Consider the following 19,684-nt stretch of genomic DNA (forward strand, 5'->3'; position numbering starts at 1 on the left):
AATGAGAAAGACAATTGATTTGTTATGGGTGGTGCTTGGATCTGGATTTGTCTGGGGCTTGGTGTTCAAGACCCACGGGTTAGGTTAGGGTTCAACAGCACTGAAATATCATAACTGCTTGGGCAGGAGTGTGGCCCAAAATGGTGTAAACCTCAGAAGATCGGTGCGATTTCTGTCACCTTGCAACTTGCAAAAATAGGTCCTTTCTGGCTGGGATTCATCCCAGAACCACCCACACGTGGGTTTGGATCGGGGGACTCTCATCCAACCCACCCTGCAAATGCTGGGGCATCTGGGGTCTGTTCTTTCTTTTCTACCAATGCCGCTGTAACCCAGAGCTCCTCCAGGAATGATGCAGCCATTTTGTTTAGTTTTAAATCAGCAGCAAGATGTGCCCAGCTTAAAAATAACTGTTTTGACAGTATTGATGTAAATATGTGAATGGCATGTTCTGCTTTTTTCCTTTTGCATTCTTCATTGCCTGATTCTGTGTGGGCTGAAGACAGGCTGAGAGACAGGGTGAGACAGTGCCACCTATAGGACATTCCTCAGTTCCAGTCTGGGTAGGTTTCAGACAGCTGTCAGGAGTCACTTTGTTCTTGTACCCCTCATTATATCAACCAGACCAGACAATGTAACACCTCCCACTCGCCACAGAAGCCAGCCTGATCAACAAACTACACGAGATGACAGGCTTAAGTTTAAAGTGGGGTTTGAATTTACTGAGAGGAAGATGAGGTTGGAGGGGGAATAATATTATTTGCAGGAATGTCAAACTGAGACAAGTGGAATGAGTGAGATAAGCATATAGTACAATCCTGCATTAGAAAGAAGAAAGAGATGGACATTATGAAAGGAGATATCAGATTAACTGATTAGTTGATAGTCCAACGTGTAAGAATAAATGGTAAATACTATAATGTATAAAGGGTTTAAAATGCTAAAGTACAATACTGATTTAAATATTACATAATACTAAATGCAATAATAATAATAGTTAATATTAAACCCAGAGATTTCAGCTTGAGCTGAGAACTGATGTCTGAGAAAACTCAGTGCACCTAATACAGCTCCAACCCTGGCTGGGCATGTCCTGTCCCTTTATGTCTGAGGTTGCATGGGAATGGTATAGTCCTGTGGAGTAAGAGAGGCAGATCCCCTCCCGGGAGTTGTCGGTGGTATGACCCTATGAGATGTGCGAGTGGTAGCGCCCGCTGACACCCCCCCCCCCGCGGCACAGACACAGGGAGTTGGTACCGCCCACAGGGGCGTGGCCGGGCGGTGGTTGGCTGCGAGGCGGCCCGGCGGGCGGTTTGAAGGCGGCTGGGTGGGCCCCAGCCCGGCCGTGGGAGGATGACGTGGGGGCGCTATCGCTGTCTCCGTCGGCGTCCGGCGGGGAGACCGAGGTGAGGGCCGCCACGGGAGCGCGCAGCAGCCTGCGGCGGTGGCCGGGAGAGCGAGAGGCTCAGGTGTGAGGTTGGGACGCCCCTGGGGCAGAGTACGCATGCGCGGAGGGAGAGTGACGGGGAGACCTGAGACGCACAGCCTCTTCAAGCGCCGCTCCAGGCTGGGCTGATGGGACCTCGTGGCGCAACGGTAGCGCGTCTGACTCCAGATCAGAAGGCTGCGTGTTCGAATCACGTCGGGGTCAGGGTGCCCCCGGCTTGCGGGGGATTTATTTTACACCCTTAACAAACGAGAGGTGGGGTGGGGGCGTTTCCTCTGGTGTAGGGGAATAAGGGGGAGGTGATCCCAAGCCATAAACCCAGGCAGTCTGAGACAGGGCACTGGGGGTCCCCCAGTAATGATCCCTGGGAAGGGTGAGGGGGAGCTGAAATATAACACAAGTTGATGGTGCATGGGAGGGGTGCCCCTAAAAGTAAAATGGAGGGGGGCCCATTAAAATGGAGGAAGATAGGGTCTCTGGGAATCCCCTACGCTAGGAATAGTGCATGGGGGTGCAATTGGAGGCAGTGGGGGAGCAGCATAGGGTTTCCCCCAAAGCAGAGGGAGATAATGGGAAGGATAAAGATTCCCCAAATTAAAACAAAGGGCAATTGGGAGGTGTGGTTGCAGGGTAGAGCCCTGGGTAGGAGTCACCCCAAGGAGCATTTTTTTATATATATTTCCACTCATAGGTCTTGTCTATACTGCAGTGGCCCAGCTGCAGACTTTCAGCGTAGATGCTACCTAGGCCTCTGGGAGGGATTCTCCCTCTGCACAGGTAATCCATCTCCCCAAGAGGCAGCAGCTAGGTCGAGGGAAGAATTCTTCCCTCACCCTAGCACTGTTTGTGTGTGGGGGAGACAGGGTGGCTTAACTACCCTGCTTCACACCCCTGTGTGATGTAGTTAAGCCAATTTAATTTTCCAGTGTAGACCAGGCCACAGAAATGTAGGGCTGGAAGGCACCTCCTCAGGCAATCTGCTACTTCATCCTGCTGCAGCTGACCCCTCTCTTGTTAGCTATTGCACTCCTGCTTAGCCCCACAGGGAGGGGTGTATGTTCCTGCCCTTTGGATGCAGATGCTCAGCTGACTTGTGACTTCCCCTGAGGGAGGATGATAGAGTGAGTTTTATGCCTTCCTCTTCCTTTTTAAAAACACTATGTATATGTACATGATACAGTTCTGGCATATATTCCTACAGCAGTCTTCTTTAGTCTCAGCAAAATCAACTTGAAAAGAGGGATCATTACAGATGTAAATCCTAAGTAAGTACTTATGATTATAGTAAATTGACGTTACTGGGTTAAAATTACATGGGGGTGAGCCTCATTTGCCTATATAAATTACACCAAAGGTTAAATTGAAACAAAGTTTGATTTTATTTTCTTTTTTTTCCCCTTTAACTGAATTATTGTACTAGTTAGTTTCACTCTGGTTATCATGCAGAAACTTATGGCTACAGTACTTAAGTTACAAATAATTAGAGGATGTAAACATCCTCACAAAGCTGTTTTACTAACACTTAAAAGTCAGGAGGAGATTGAGTGGGTATAATGCTTATTGTTTTTTTCAAAAACAAAACAATCATAACCTCCACAAATCTAAATTTGGGGCCCGATACCATTAACTACCAACAAATCTAGCCAACTGAAAAAAACAAAAAAATCTGAGGTTGTTTTCAACTATTGCACCTGCTTCTGAGTTCCTCTGCCAATGCATACAGCTTCACAACTACACTTTTTGATTCTTAAAATTCTGTTTTCTCTGCTGTATGAAATACCCTCATAAATATAACCGAGGAAACTGACTATAATTGGGGGAAACGGAGACCATCTCTACATACAGTACTGCTGTCAGATGCATAAAGCAAACAAATCTCAGTGTTGAGAGGGATATTTTGCTCTCATCTTTCAGTTTATAGCATTTTTAGGTGTTTTTCGTAACCACAGCGGGGAAAAACACTTTCAGGCAGAGTAGGCCTATTGATAGGGAGTCTAACTGCTTTTGACTATGTTGAAAATGTTATCCAGTCTTCTCAATGTACTGAGCATAGTCAAATGTGATCATGAGGTGGTGGGCAATTGCAGCTATCATTTGTTTCAGTGGGAGCTGTGAGAACTCAGCACCTGATCCAAAGCTCATTGACATCTATTGGGGTCTCGTTCACTAACTTCAATATGTTTTGGATCAGTCTCCAGCTCCTTACAGTCCTTGATGCCTGTACAAAGCCTAGAGGAAAACTTAGGCAACTAACTTTGAGAAAGGTAAACAAAACAAACCCACCAGTAACTGTTAGATCATTAGACTGTTTCTATGACATGACACAGTTTAGCAGAGCTTTTTGCAAAGTCATTCAGTCAGTAGTTGCCTGGAACAAACAATTGCTAACCCAATTTTTGGAACTAATTTTACCTAATAATGCCATTTTATTAATTTAGTTATGATGACATTGCAGTGTCATGGTAGCTTGGAAAGTGACATACGCACTTGGTTATGCAAATAGTTTTGGATTGGGAAGCAACAGAATGCCTTATAAAAGTGTTGACGATTTCGCAATAGAAAAAGCTTTTGAGTGTTCTTGGATTCTAACCCTTTCAACCTTCATTTCAAGATGTTTTATTTTGTACACCTGCATTTCCTTTAACCTTGGTCTTTAGTGCTCTTCTATTCATTTAAATGTTCAGTCTCTTTTCCTTAGATGGCTTTTGTTATGACTAGATTGTTCACCAAATCTCGCTGGGAACAAAAGTTGTTTTTTGAGCTTATCTGTTTCCTCAATTTGTTTATTTAGAAAAATAATTTCTGACTAAAAAGAGCTGAAGTTGAATTTCCTGTTTAGTCCAGTGTACTGTCGTCCTTGATGTTCTTTAAATTAAGAGAAGTTGATGGACAAAACAATAATTCCAAAAGCATTGATTAAGAGTCCTGTGAATGAAAGAGGCTATATTAAAATCATTCATATGGCTACAAGATCTAGAATTAAGTCTAAACCTAGCCTTTGTGGGGCTGAATAGGTCATATAGCCTTGTCACATTGACTCTGATAACCAAACATACAGCCTTGATTTTGTGTTTTAGTTGTATGTTTGGGGGCAGGGTGGGCGGGGGAAGAGATGAAGTGTCACGGGGAAACTTGAGGCAGGTTAATAGCATCTCTTCAAATGAATGAACTGGTAAAGAGTTGTATGTTTATGCATAAAAATGAATGGAAAACAGAACTTTCAGTTTTCTGGTGCAATTTGTTGAGGTTTTTATGGAAATAGGCTTTAGCAGATGGCCATCTGAAATGCTGTTCATTCAGTTTGGCTGACTCCTTTGTTAAAATGTATTTGTAGATTAAGTGAATGCGTACACTCACAAGTGCAACCTGAAAAGGGTCTTTAAATGGAATGTGGCTTCCATGGGAAGGGAACTGAACACAATTTAAGATAATTGTTAGTCATGTTTTAATTGTAAGTGCGAGATGTCACTGAAGGTCCCCAGCTCTTGTTTCCTTGTACAAATTCTTACTTAGAATGCCACATGTTTCAAAGGGAATCCTATTTTCACATAGGCCTTTAGTGAAAGGTGCATAGTATAAATACAAAGCTAGATAAAGGATTTTAAATGTCTATCCCAGTGCTAGCTGAATAATTTTCCTATAATGGGCAGAGGGGGGTGTTTCTTGCTTTAAACAGGGGCTGAAACATGCCAGGTACTTAGTAAATACTAATTTCTAGCTTTGTTATTCTAGGGGCCGAGGACAGATTGTTGAGGCCTGTCTGTGGTAGGGAGTAAAGCATCTGAAGAAATATTGTTTAATATTAGCCACCTCCAGTGAGCTTGGTTAATGTAATGGCTGAGCGAATATCAGAACTTTAAAATGGCGCTCTCTGTAACTATTTCCTGCTCTAAATGTTTTTAAATGAGCTGGAACACAGAATCCTAATAACGTCATTCTTAAAACACCCATCAGCCAGTGACTTCTAGTTGCATCGTAGTGTGGAGAGCTTTATCTTGTCCTAAGCATTTCAAGCAATGTTGTGTGTCGTTTCCCCCCCCCCCCCCCCCGCCAATTCTCTGGGAAGACTTCTTCTACAGTGTAGTTAACTTCCTATAGAGGAGATCTTCATTAACATTCAGTCTCAGTCAGCTATACATATTTAGTTCTCTTAATCTTGCTTCATAAATAAATCACTCCAGACTCTTCATCATTTTTGTTGCTCTTCTGAATTACCTTTTGTCTTAGTAATTACTATACAGTATCCTTTAGTCAAGGACTGTAACTAATACCTTCTAGTATTGAGGTGTCCAGAAGTGAATGCAGTATTCTAGTCATGCTCTCAACTGAGTGATTATAGACGGAGTATCTCTTTCCTTTTCCATTGTGTGATGCCTCTACGACCCTCAAAACACTAGCATTTCTGCTGCTCTGTCCTTTGCTAGAGCTCCTAGAACTTTGTAGACATCACAGATGTTCTTTTGAAGTATCACTTCCATAAATATCTATCCTGGATTAGCTTTCCCCATATGTATTTACTTGCCTTCTGAACATATGCATCTTGTATTTCTAACCTCATGAAGCTGTTACGTTATTTTCAGGCCTCACCGGCGTAATAGATTGGCTTTTCTTCTTCCCAGCAAAATTCCTCCTTGTAATGAACCTGTAGTGAAGTCACAATCTGTTTTGACACCAGTCTATTACCATGGAAATTAATGATGTCACAGATAAGTCACTAGAGCTTTATTCTGGGCATGAAGAGCAGGGGCATCTGGGCTTTGAGAAAGAGGAAGTCCTTTTTAACATCTGTAGCTGTTTTAATTACAGAGTCAGAATTTCATAAGATCATGTGAGGGGGTAAGTGAATTTGTCTGGAATATCAGAACAGTCTACAAGACTGTTTCTAACCTGGCATACGAGGGATCTGGCATTCCTATCCGTAGAGCTGTCCCAGTGGAGAGTGACCAATTGTAATTTTGACCAGGGTAGATTCAGCCTTAGGAAATGACACCCTCATTTTAAATTGAAATGGGTCTTTTCAGGGATACCTTCTTTTTTTAACCCCTCCCCCCCCAAAAAAAAAAAAAAAAGGCTGCTGAACTTTGAGGCACAAATACGTTTTGAAACGGTGACATGAAATATCTAGACTTGGTTCTTGTAAAATTATGTACTTTGCTGTAAAAAATATGTAAGTCGTTTAGAAAATTGCCCTTTTTCACTACAGAGAAATGAAGGCATGAGTTGACTTTGTATCCTGGGCTTCAGCCAAGAGATAAGAGACTTGTTAAGCTACACTAAAATATAGTGAGTTGACTGGCTCCCTGCATGAAAAAATGAGTGCAAGCTGCCTCAGATAACCCATTAGGGTCTTTGTTCTAGAATTTTCATTAGACACTTTTAGGTACAATTAATTTTTATTTTTAAAACCTCTTCTAGATGGAAATGTGTTTGTTATTAAACAGATTTAGGGTGGGGCCAAGAGGTAGGTGCTCAGCTCCCATTGGAAGTCAGCAGTTGGATGCCTAGCTAGTTCATGCTGCTTTGAAAATCCCAGTCTGAATTACAGAATTCTAGAACTAGAAAGAAGGTCTGCTTTTAACGATCCTGAGGCCTGATTTAAACACCAAGTTGCATCTGTTTAGCTAATGGTATGACGATAAACTGGGGCAGCTTTGTGTGTAGTCACTATTATGTCAGTTTAAACCTGGTTTTATATCAGTTGAGCTTGGACCTTTAGCTAAGTGTCCACAGTGGGGTTTGTACTGGTTTAACCAAATCTGTTTTTAAACTGGTGCAACTCTTGTGTAGAAAAGCTCTGGATAATCTGCTACAATAGAATATGTTCTTTTAATACGCTTTTTTTAAACAGTTTTTTTAATCTTAATAGTAGAGGTGACAGGGTTTTGAATTAGCCAGTGTTACAGAATAAAAGTCTACAGACCTGGCTAGTGAAGTTTTTTTGTAATTAGACAGTGACAGATCGCTAGCAGAGTTCCAGTTTAACGTTGGCACTGATCATATTGTAACACGTAATTACATTGCAGTAATAGTCACTGCAATATTAAAACAGCTCTGGTAAATAAGGGGTAGAAGTGAGTGATCACAGACAACATACGGTTAAGTTCACGTCTCAAATCATAAATAAGCAGAGTGAGAATTTGAATTGATGTCTAACTGTTTATTTTCCCGTGATGCAAAGCGTTAAGGTTTGGTTGAATGTTTAAGACGTTCGGTAAACAAGTGTAGAATTTGTGTTTGGAATAATCTCATTCTAATGCATTGTTAACTAATCTTGAGATTAAAAACTGGATTGTCTGCTCCAAACTGAAAACTGTTTGAGGACTGTCTTTCTGTCTTGCAGAGCACCTCATATGCTGATGACAGTCAATAAATAATAAAGGCATATGAAAGTGCACCACAGATGTCTGTTCTGCCAACAATATGTGGACTTGTCTGCCAGTGTTTCCTGTACTGCTTCTAAGACTTCATTCTGACATTCATGGGTCAATTGAAAAAATCAAGTGTGCAGAGGAATACAGTGTTCTGCTTATATAAAAACATCACCCTTCTATAGCAACTTCCATGTGCGAATCCCCTAGGGCTTTGTAAATGTTAATGAATTAAACCTCACAACGTCCCTGTGAGGCATGAGACAGATGGGGTGATGGACACAGAAGCAAGCAAACAGAGTGAAACCGCTTTAATTCGATCTTATCCAGTTCTGTCAAGGTAGAATTGGGGTAGAGTGGTTCCCAAACACAATCTGAAAAGATGCATAAGATGGCTTCGAAACCTTTTCTTCCCACTAAAGGGAAGGGGAAGTGAGTGAAAGAGGCATGGCTTTAGGCAATGCTTTTGCCCCTTTAAAATATCTGGATCTCTACAGACTCTCTTCCAATCAGAACACGGTGCCTGTTCTAATCAAAACCAGGGCGCAAGAGACCAAGGCATGGAAGAGCAGCTGTTGCATGCAGTCATGCGCGGTATTTTTGTGCTAGAAATGATTCATTTAGTCTGTGTAATATATATGGAAATGTGCTGTGGGAATGTCAGTCTGGTACTTAAAAATAACCTATCTTATTAATATAACCCAGACAAAGCAGATCTTATAGGCTTTCCCTTCGGTCATATAGGCATAGGCAATCTGCCTCTTCGCTCTAGACGCTTTACTGAAGACTATTAAATCTACATATATACAACTTGGACAGAGTGGCAGGCCTGAAAAGGACACCTCTCCATCACGACAAACATAACTGAATGATAATACAATATTTTTAGGTTGCTGCAGAGACGGCCAGCAAAAGGAAAGCAAGTTAACAAAACCATATTTCTGGAGCATTCGTGACAGACAAGGAAGTGAAGAAGGCAGGATTGAGGGTGGGAGGGAGGAGAAATTATTTCCAAACTCTTGATACTGCAAACAATGGAGATCTGGACTATAAAGGGATACTCAAACTACTTTTCTAAACATATTGCATATAGGCCTAGGGATTTAGTAGTAATTATTGGCCATATATATTAGTGTACACACAGTCTTTTTACCTCATTTCTGGAAGCCGCCTCTGAAATCTGAGCACACCATCTCTTGTTCCACTTAGTTGTAATTGTTAGTTAAATATAATTATTACTTAACTTTGTATGAAATCTGTGATGGAATAGTGAGGCACTTGGAAACCATTCCAACAGTGGCAGGAAACCCGAATGTAACTCTTCCAGTTTATCTAAAAATATAGAAGTGATTAATAAAACAGGATTTGCAGAGCAACAGGATAAATGCTTAAAGATGCCTTGTGCTGTATTTAACTTTCATGGTAAATTCTCATATCTTATCTCAAAGGTTCTGCTGTTGGAAAAGATGGCCCAGGTCACTGTTGGTGTGTTGATAGAAAAGCAAGAACAAGAAAACCGAGACCAAGACGCAACAGATGAAATCAGCATTAAACTACTGAGTGACAATGAATTGCAGGAAAAGCTTCTCATGTATGGTGCCGAGCCTGGACCGATACTACGTACGCTTCAAATGAATTATGGTTCTGGATTCTACTTCCCCATCTGTTCCTAATCAATTTAAAGGGTCTTTAAAGTGAGAAATTGAGTCTCAGCCCAATTCAAAAACATAAGACAAAAAACAAAGGCCTGAATTTTCAAAAGAGCTCAGCTCCCATTTCAGCACCTAAATGATGTGGCCAGACGTTTCATACGTGCTCAGCGCTTGTTCTCCACTGGAGTTGCTGGGTGCTGAGCTCATTTGAAAATCTGGTCCTAAATTTCTGGGTTTTTACAACAATAAAACTAATTGCTCAGAAATCAATTGTTATTAATCCCCTTGTATTTGGAACTGCTTATTTTAGCTTCTACAAGGACTCTTTATGAGAATAAACTACGGCAGTTGGTGAATCCAAGTCCACAAGGATTATGTGCCAAGCCAAAGGAAAGTGGAGATCTTGACCGGGACTCTGAGAGTGAGGAAGAAAAAGGTACAGTATTCGACTCTTTAGATGCAGAAATTAAAATGTCAGTTTATCCATCTTAATATTTTGTGTGTTTGAGAGCATTTAGTATAACTGAGCTTTTTCTAAATTGCCTAGGAACCTATTTTCCATTAATTTCAATGGGAGTTAGGCCTATCTGCATCTTTGAGTGCTTCAAAAATCTGGTCTTAAGTAATTTAGGAGCACAAATCCCATTGACTCTCAGTGGGACTTGTGCTCCTAAGGCCTGGTTTACACTAGAAAATTACGTAGTCATAATTATGTCACTCCGGGATGTGAAAAATCCACACCCCTGACCGGTGCAGTAAAGCAGACTTAAATCCCCGGCTAGATCTTGCTACTGCCTCTGAGGGAAGTGGAGTACCTACGCCGGTGGGAGAATCCCTCCTGTTGGCGTAGGTAGTGTCTACACTGAAACGCTACAGTGGCGCAGCTGTGTTTTAAGTGTAGATGAGCCCTTTGACATTTGAAAAGTCTACTCAATATAGTATGCACGATGTGCTAATCCACCTGTCTGAAATTATTTTAAATGTTGCTGATAAACAAAAGTATCTGAATGGTGACCTTTTATGAAGGAAAGTAATCTTGCTGCAATGGTTCTGAGAGTCTTTGCAGCTGAACTCCAGAGTAATTTCTTAGGTCAAATGCCTTCTGTCCCTTCCATATTGTGCTCTTCATAGAATCATGGGGTGAAATCTTGGTCCCATTGAAGTCAGTGGGGGCTTTGTCATTGACTTTAGTGACGCCTGGATTTCACCTATTGTCCTTAATTTAGTGTGGCTTAATGGGTTTGTGGTCTAACTGTTCTATCACCTCTTGCTGTCTTCCACTCCTCCAATCCCCATCTTGCACTTCACTATCAAGTGCACCCCTGCATACTGTCTGGTATATGATTGGGATTTTTTAAACCAAAACTATAATGGCACATGGCTTATTCAGTGTCAGTAGAGTTGTAGACTGACTCTGCTCCGAGATGGAAAACTAAAAATGCTATAAAACACTGGGATGAGCAGTGTGATTCCGCAGCAAATGTCCCTGGGTGATGCAACAAAATTCAGATCTGGGCCACGTAACCCAAGTAAACCACACACACTACAGGGCTTGCACGTATTCCACAAATCAGAAAATAAGTTTCCTTGGCTTTTGGATGGAGTCTTCAGTCTCGTCTCTTATGCTGAAAACACTGGGGCTCCTCAGTTTGAAGAGGAGGGAAATAAAGAGACACAATCCAGGCAAACAAAGCAAGAGTTTTAAGAAGGTAAATTAGGGACATAGAATTATTTGTATTAGATGCCTAGGAACCCTAGTCATGGACCAGAACCCCATTGTGCTAGGCTCTGGACAAACACAGAACAAATGAATGCAATTGAATGGTAATGAACTGAATATTGATAAAAGGAAATACTTGATGCACAGCTAACTGTTGTAACTCAGCATCACAAGATATTGTTGAGTCTGAGGGCAAGTCTACACTACAAAATTAAGTTGACCTAAGTTACGTGGACGTGCAGCCACCGCAGTAAGTGAATCTGTTTTACGCATCCACGCTATGCTCCTTGTGTCAGCGGTGCGCATCCTTACCAGGAGCACTTGCATCGATTTCACTGCCAGCGTGGGGCACGTAGGATAGTTGCTGAAAGGCAGCAACTGTGAATGTCTGCAACAGTGTCTAAGCTGACGCTGCGTCAACCTGACTACATTGACGTAAGCACTACATCTCTCCATGGAGGTGGAGTTAAGTAGGTGTAGTGGGCGAGTTAAGTCGGTGGGAACTAAATTTTACTGTAGATACTTAGAGTTAAGGCGACATAAGCTGCTTTACATTGACCTAATTCTGTAGCAGAGACCAGGCCTGAGATCTTAGCTAGATTTTTATAAAAAGGACTAGAAGTTAGGGGCCTGATTCTTATTTGCACTAATACTTCTTTACAGTACTCTGAGGGGCAAATCCGCAGTTGGTGTAAACTATCATCACCCTTGTTGAGGATTTGCTTCTGACATTGTAAAGGGCCTTAAATTGGCTCCTAACTTGTAACTTAGAATCAGGCCCTATATGGAAAATGAGAACATCCACTGTTAAATGAGACATTTAGAAGTCTGAAGAAATGTAAACCAGCATGTTTCAGGGCATAAGTCAATCTGTGTGGGAATTAGGAAGCAATTTAGTCTATGGGCAGGTTGTTCTGTGACTGCCTGCCACAGGGTTCCTTGAAATGTCTGGCACTGACCGCTGTCTGACAGCTATTGAACCTGATGGCCCTGTGGTCTGATCTGGCATGCTAACTCCTTTGTGACTATCAAGGGAATTGAAGTATCTTCAGAAGAAAAAACGAATGTAGGGTTTTCTCTCGGCAGAAGTGTAACGTTCAGTAGCTCAATCTTGAAGATCTTTTTGGGGAGCTGCATAGAACTGAAAACCAAGCTTTCTTTTTTATCACTTGTAAGCCTCCTTTGAAGTTCCTATCAAGGAGATAGCCAAGCCTCTCATTTATTTTACAGGCTGTAAGGAATTGCTAGCTTTCTTTAAGCAATTAGTTTGGTGGGTCAATTTCTGTTGCTGTTTGAAAAAAGGGAGTTCCAAAATCCTGAGCGGATTAGAAATGTTTTGAAAAATACTAAACCAACAGCTGCACGTTGGACTAATCTGACAGCATAGCAGCTGTCCTAACAAAAGCATAGCTAGCTCAAACAAGCTGCCTGTTTTCCTTTAAATTATTTTCACTCAGTATAAAAACTTTCCTGGTTCTACTGCATAATGCTAGGGAATGGATAAGGAATTATTCACTCGTTAATTTTCCAGACGTGATTGCCAATATATGAATACTGTTCTGACCCCTCTCCTGCCCCTGTAGCCCTGAAGACTTGAATCTAATCCTCTGTTAGGTAGACCGCTGGCATTTGGGCACATTGCCTCTTTGCACCTTCTCATCTATGTATTTGTATGTTGCCTATCACCATTGTAGCTGGGTGAAAGCACTGGAGGATAATTAAGCAAAGCAATTTCTAAAGATGGCTGTCCTACAGCTCTTGTTTTGAAGTATTGACTTAGGCAAGGTGGCATAGATACTCCAGCATAATTACTCTTAAGTCCCTCATTTATTAGTTTTCCTCTCCTTATTCAGAGACAGGTACTGAAGTAGTCCTTGAAACAAAAGACTTTAAAGTGACAGCAGCTTGTGCCACTGGCTACTGTAAAGTAAGTAACCTACTAATGCATGAATATTTTATGTAGCTGCTACATGCAGGAAATTTCAAGTTAATAGAAACGGATGTTCTTTGTATTAAGCTCTTGACAAATGCAGCAATTACCTTCAATCAGTTAATTATAGTATGCTTCTATGGCACAACTTCTACTGTGCAGCCCAAGGAAATCAACTGTAAAAGTCAGCTCGGGTGTTTAAGAATATGCAAGTGTATTTCCTGACATACAAAGTGCCCAAGTAATTTATAAATGTTGACTTATCAGTGTGTTTAAAATATAAAATTAACTATTAAATATTGATTGTCACCAGTGTTTAACCATGTTAAATAACATTTAAGCTTAGATTTTAAAGGGACACAAAGTAAGGTGACCATTATAAGTGGTGTGAAAGCAAGTTCCTATAAACCTTAAGACCAGACTCATCCCATCTATCTAAAGTTCTTATAGGGAAGTGCTGTTATCCCCATCTTACATTATAGATGGGGAACTGAGGCGCAGAGAGAAACTAAGTGACCTTGCCCAAGGCTGCACAGGGAGTTTGTGGCAAGACATGTAATTGAACCTCCATCCTGGGTACTACTCTAACCATTGGACAAGCCTTCCTCATGTTTCTTCATATTTTATGGAAAAAAATTTCCTAATTACAACAATTGGCTTCCAAGATTGCCCTGCAGCATTTGAAGAAAGCTGAAGTGATAAATACCATACTAAGATGTGCTGGCTCCATCTGTGTAAAATAAACAGTTCTATATTGTGCCCTTCAAAAAATATGGACCTTTAGTTAAGGTGTGAGTAAAAGTCTCCATCGGTTTTCAGCGTTCCTCATGGATTTCTTTTTCTTACAGGCGCCACACATCGAATTTTCAGAACGCCACAAGAAACTCCTAGCACCTGATGCAGATTACAGTCTTGCCAAGATAGTGGCCGAGGAAAGTACCCACCCACCCAATGTTTTAATTTATGGTTATGTTGGTGCTCCTAACAATTCACAAATCTTGAATTTTGTGCATGAACTTGCATGAGAAAAAGCTTCTCGTTAGGCATGCTGTAGTGGAGCTGAATGCTTCTTATTTCACCTACTGCTAACTTTTCAGCAATGGTTATTACTGATCAGGGGTTGACCTATAACATTGGCTTTGGCCTATTTTCATCTTGTTCATATAGAAAAGCCTTATCGTTCAAATTACATACTAGAAATAGTCATGAGAATAATTCTCTTATGAAATTACTGGCCAATGTCAATGAAGGTGTTCCATTAACTGTCAAATGGGCCGTGTTCTAGACATCTACATTGGGCCTTTAACAAATAAAGCAAGCTGATATTCGATTGCTACTTAGAGCAGAAACTTATCTTGAGAACTATTTTATACGTCTGATGTGTGAAGCACAGATGATTCCAGGTTCTTACATTTAAAAAAAAAAAAAATTAGCAGTGCACAATAAATGAAGGTGTAGACTTATTGTCACAGGTGGGAAAAATCACTAGTAGTCATTACTTGGATAAGCGCAGGTTGTTAACTGCAAGAGAATAGTCTCTTGTGCACAGTATTCTTGACCTTGATACAGCATCTTTGACCAGGAGAGTATTCAATTATGCATAGGTTGTTTACCCTTCCAATTAATGAATGCCTGTCTTGGATATTAACAGCTAGAGCAAATATTGCCAGAGGATAAGTTGCCAGCACATCGGACACAAGGACAGAAGAGGTCAGGTGGCGGCAGTCCCCAGGCTAGTCGTAGGACAAAGGTACTCTGGCACCAATTAACTTATAATAAACTGGCTTTTTTCCAGAAAATCTTCCAAAAGTGCTATCCACAAAACCATGTCCCAGAGCAAATAGTAAAGCAAAATGGTGCAAATGAGGTATCAGTGAATAGCATTTAGCTACCTAAGGCACTATCCATGCCCTTCAAATATTCCTTTCCTTGGTGTTGCATTTGATCCCGAATACAAATCTTCCCTTACCCTAATTTAAGACAAAGTAGCGCTACCTCAAAGGTGGACTCTTAAAACAAGCAAAATGCACAAACATTTGCATGCCTCCTTTTAAAGAATAGAAAATAATCACAATGTTTCTTTGCATTTCTAAATCAGCGAGAGATGTTGAAACTGTATGATGTACCCTTAATAACTTTATGCAAAATTTCAGTGCAGCAGAGTTGAATTTGTTTTAGGCCCCAGTCCTGTAAAGTCTTATCACAGAGCACAAAGTTAAGCACATGCCTACATCTTTGCCAGATTGGGGCATTAGATTGTAATGTCCTTAAAGTGAGGGTAGCCAGAAGCTGGGACTGAACAATCAGATGGATTACTTGATTGTTCTGTTCTCTTCATTGTGTTTGAAGTAACTGGCACTGACCACTGTCAAAGACAAGATAGTGGGCTAGATTGACCATTGGTCTGCCCCAGTATGGCTGTCCTTATGTTTGTACAGCAGCCAGCACAGTGGGTCTCCAGTCCTGATGAAGGCCTTTGGATGCTGTGATAACATAAATGTTATATCACCAGGACATGAAAAGAGAGGAACCCCCCAGCGCTGCTCAGTGCCTGCTCCTGCAGTGTCACATGGACGGTACCGATGCCTAGCAATAAATCTTGCCTGACTATGGGACCCTGCCCATCCATCTCCCTGGACCAGCCAGTATGCTACAAGGCACAAATGTGGCATATTCCAGTTTCTCCTTGTAGGTATCTCATGGTGGGAAAGGATTGAAGGCGTTAGCAGCTCTTTCTCAGGTTCCAGTCCTGCTCCCGCTGAAATGAACGAGACGTGGGATATATATGATATATCACTGTTTCTTTTTCATTCTGAGGGCTTTAGACCAGACCTATTGTGTGCTTCAGCCCATAAACCTAGCTTATCCATAAAAATAATTGTTGACTGGCAGTTGAACACTTTTTGTTTGGATCAGTGAATGCTAGTCAGCCTTCCAACAACCTAACTGGGTCCATTTGGAGTAAGTGCCATTCCAATCTTTTGAACAAATTCACTCTTGAATTTCAGATTTGCCCTAAATGCCCTAAGTGTTACAATCAAAAAAAGCTTAAAACCCATTTCCCCCTCACCCATTATTCCATTTCTTTCTTACCTGAACCACTTTTTTTTTTTTAATTGCAGTGGTGGTCTTTGTTACGCTTGTTTATATGGGCTACTGAATTAGTGGATTTAGATCCTATGTCCAGATACAAAGTACTTCTTACTGTGGAATGTTGATTTATTTACTTAAAGTAAGCTGCAATCACTTGCTTCTTTGGCAGGGTAAGATCATGCTGGACAAGAGCACAATGACTTATCGAACACCAGCTAATACTCCACAGGCCTCAATATTTGTTAAACAGAGTAGACCGCAGGCAACTAATCTATTTTTTTAAACTTAATCTCCTGGGTGGCTATAAATCCTTCACAAGGTGTTTTTTCTGGTCATGATAGAGGAAATATTCACTTTAAATGAAGTTATTTGAAGGCTGTTTCCACTTACTGAGTTGCTTCTTATCTGAAAATAAAGAATTTGGTTATTACGTTTCTGGCACAACTCTCCTTCCGGCTTTTGTGATCACAGCTAATGTTCCAGGCTAGCACTGGGCATGTAATTGCCTTTTCCCATTCATCTTGGTTTTGGTCATTGAAAATCCACCACGATGAATCCTCACTCCAAAAAAAGTTAACGAAGATATTCTTCCTCTCAAGTATCCACACCTTGTTCAGTGGCTTCAGCAGTTGGGAATAAAGGATCCTGCATAAATTCTATTTACTAAATCTCCCACTATAAACTTTCTTCTCTTGTTAGGCAGCTGACACAATGGGTGACTCAGTGGGCAAAGATGATGGTCAAGGTGAAACATGGTTTCCTGATCCTCGGTCTCCCATAGGAATAAGGTAATGCTCTTCAGCCATTCACAAATTCAAAAATTCACTGCTCAAAAATACACTGAAACTAGTGTAGAGGCTTTTAGCTGCTTCTCTTTTAGGTATGAGCTTCCTTTGCAGCTCTGCAAAAAAGCTACTTTCTAATTCTTTAGCGCTTCTCGTAGACAAGAACCCATGTGTCCTGCTGCTGCCTTAGAAAGCCTTGGGGAGGAGCGCTTATCATGCAGTGCAGCTCATTAAACAAAAGGCATCCTGACCTGCAGGTTTTGCTTCTGTTGGCTACCAACCAGAATGCAGCGTTTCCCAATACCACTTTACCATCAGTGTTAACACAACAAATAGTGACCATATGGCACAAGCCCATCTGGGAACGTATTCCTTCCAGTTCTATCTTAAGGCAGGTCATGCTGGTCCATGCAGTGTTAAAATGAACTTCCTGGCTGCAGTGGGTGCCCAGCCTGAGTTTAAAGCAACCCTTGGCTGTCCCTGTATACACAGTTCACAAAAACGACCTCTTTTTACGTTAATCTCAAAGGAGCATGTTTGATCATATGGAGGTTTGCTCCAGCCATGACTATATTTTAGTATGTCTTGTTCACAAGAAGCCTGATTCCTGGTGCTATATTTCTCTGAGTCTGTGTGCTTAAGTTTGAAAGGTAACCGTGGTTAGCGGTATGGATTTTTTTTAAAAGTTGTCTTAAACTTTACCATCCTTTTCACAGTCCTGCTAAGAGAAGATCAGTGAGAGAGAGTGACCAGTCAACACAGAATATTGTGGAGAAGTCCAAAGTGGAAAAGGAGAAGCCCAAGGCAGCAGCATTAGAGCGGGAGGAGGTCCATCGAGGAATCTTATCAATGCCCATAAGGATTGCTATACTCGCTATCTTTGTTTTCGTACTCTTTGTCTATGTAACTATGGAGACCAACCCAGACAATCCATTCACAAACTTCATCACAGGAAGAGGATAGTAGTGCTGTCCCGATAACTAGCTAGGGAGCATTTAGGAGTGACTACAAAACAAAGCAAACGCCTTTTTCGCTCCCTACTTACATGTGAATAAGCTCTTGAGATGGTGAATTAAAAGGCCAACAGGGAAAAAAAAAATTCTAGTCACTGAGTTTTCTTTTGTCAAATATTCATTATATAGAGAGGCTCATAAGTCTTGGAGACCCAACTTGTTTCACAATTTATCACCTCACCTTGAGCAGGGGAGAAACAGCCATGTATCTCATGATCAGATTCATCAGTTCATCCACGCGGAAGGGTTTTGCATTTTTCTAAACTACCAGTGGCTGATCATTCTTTCCCCAAAATGAACGCTCTTGTACTGAACTGTTGCTCCCTTGTATTGGAGAAGCACTAGCTTGAGACCTAGAAAACAAATTGCACACCTCTAACAAGCCAGGTAACAGCCAGCATGGTACCATAGACAGTGAGGAGCAAGTCTCAGGTTCCCCCTGGAGTGCCTTCTCATATCTTAACTATGACAGGAGATTTGCTTTCTTTTTCACTCCTCCAATTCTGGATCGTATCAAAAGTGGGTACTGTGGTTATCAGCACGTTTCTGAGGCAATGCACTTCCTCCTGATTTAAAGTTGAGCTGTCTTTTTTTGTTTTTTAAATATAAAATCCTAAATCACTCAAGTTACAATGCTGTAAAAATTAAGATGCTTTAAAACCATAAATGAAAGTTCATTTCTCTTTACCTGCTAGGACCAAGTTGAGGGCTTTTAGTGTCCGCAGCTCTTGTAGGAAAAACACAGAATTCTGAACTTAGGGCTTGACCCTAAGAAATCTAACACATCACCAAAGCCTTATGAAATGTGTTTAATTTGAAGTCTACTCATGTAGTCCGTTAATGGCATAAGATATTGAATGGTCTCTTCTAAATGAAATGCCTTTAAAAATTAGCCTAAGATCTCAGCAAATCATTTTACGACTGTGTCTAATGCCCTCACTTAAAACCTTGGCTAAAGTTTCAATGTGAGATAATGGATTATCTTTCCTAAACAGATAACTAGTAACAAGGAGAAAGGGCTTGACTCCTACAATTGTTGTCTTTAATTCCACTGCTTCAGAAAATTCTGCCACTGTATTCTGAGTTGCACGTTCTAAAATGCTAGCTGCTTTGAAAAAATGCCATCTTTCAATATAGCATATGCAACGGAAGCTGGACGGTGCTATTTTTGCATGGTTTTGTATTTACATGGAAACACTTATCTGGTTCAGATTGTTGTGTAAGTACCAAGCTATTTTAAGTTCAATTGCTACAATGTTAAATAAAGAGCCTTGTGATAAGAAATCTGTTTCCCTCCTCAAATTCACACCTTGTGATTTCAGCCTTTGACAGCAGGGGCACGTAAGCAGCAATCTAGCTGTCACTCAGTCCCGTCTCTAAATCTTGTGTTGTATTTTCCAGCTGAAATTGGTTTCTTAGGTCTGGTTATTTAGGATGGAGAATGGGAGATGTAGTTTGTACACCCTTAACATTCCTAATAGCTTGCTATTGCAAAACCCTTCTATTCTAGAAGGGTTTTAAATCTTCCTCTGAAGCGGCTAGTATTCTGCTTTTTGGCATTTCCCCCCCCCCCCCCCCCCAGGGACTGCTGTTCTGAACTAGTATGGCAACTTTTGTCTTCCCAAAATCTGTCTTAGTTGTAAAATATATTGCCTCCGATAGATGATTCGGCTTAA

At 41.1% G+C, this 19,684-nt stretch overlaps 1 protein-coding gene and 1 non-coding gene across 2 annotated transcripts; both read left to right on the top strand.

Annotated features, from left to right (window-relative positions):
- Positions 1 to 1,560: 1,560 nt before the first annotated feature.
- LEMD1 (LEM domain containing 1) lies at positions 1,561 to 19,273 on the top strand. The gene is made up of 8 exons (XM_074935882.1): positions 1,561 to 1,647; positions 9,264 to 9,435; positions 9,778 to 9,903; positions 13,041 to 13,114; positions 13,966 to 14,053; positions 14,773 to 14,867; positions 16,910 to 16,998; positions 17,712 to 19,273. Exons 1-8 carry the CDS (start codon positions 1,576 to 1,578, stop codon positions 17,956 to 17,958), a joined length of 963 nt encoding a protein of 320 aa, XP_074791983.1. The 5' UTR covers positions 1,561 to 1,575; the 3' UTR covers positions 17,959 to 19,273.
- On the top strand, positions 1,580 to 1,651 carry TRNAW-CCA (transfer RNA tryptophan (anticodon CCA)). The gene has a single exon. It is a non-coding gene; the product is annotated as a tRNA-Trp (tRNA).
- Positions 19,274 to 19,684: the final 411 nt, after the last annotated feature.

This window comes from Natator depressus, chromosome 21, assembly GCF_965152275.1.
Source record: "Natator depressus isolate rNatDep1 chromosome 21, rNatDep2.hap1, whole genome shotgun sequence".
Taxonomy (NCBI): domain Eukaryota; kingdom Metazoa; phylum Chordata; order Testudines; family Cheloniidae; genus Natator; species Natator depressus.

What these genes read in the sequence shown, in the direction of transcription:
- LEMD1 (XM_074935882.1), top strand. Translation starts at nt 1,576, where the DNA reads ATGGGACCTCGTGGCGCAACGGTAGCGCGTCTGACTCCAGATCAGAAG. An exon ending in CGAGCCTGGACCGATACTAC is followed by an intron (nt 9,436 to 9,777) that starts GTACGCTTCAAA and finishes TGCTTATTTTAG; the next exon opens with CTTCTACAAGGACTCTTTAT. An exon ending in TGAGAGTGAGGAAGAAAAAG is followed by an intron (nt 9,904 to 13,040) that starts GTACAGTATTCG and finishes CTCCTTATTCAG; the next exon opens with AGACAGGTACTGAAGTAGTC.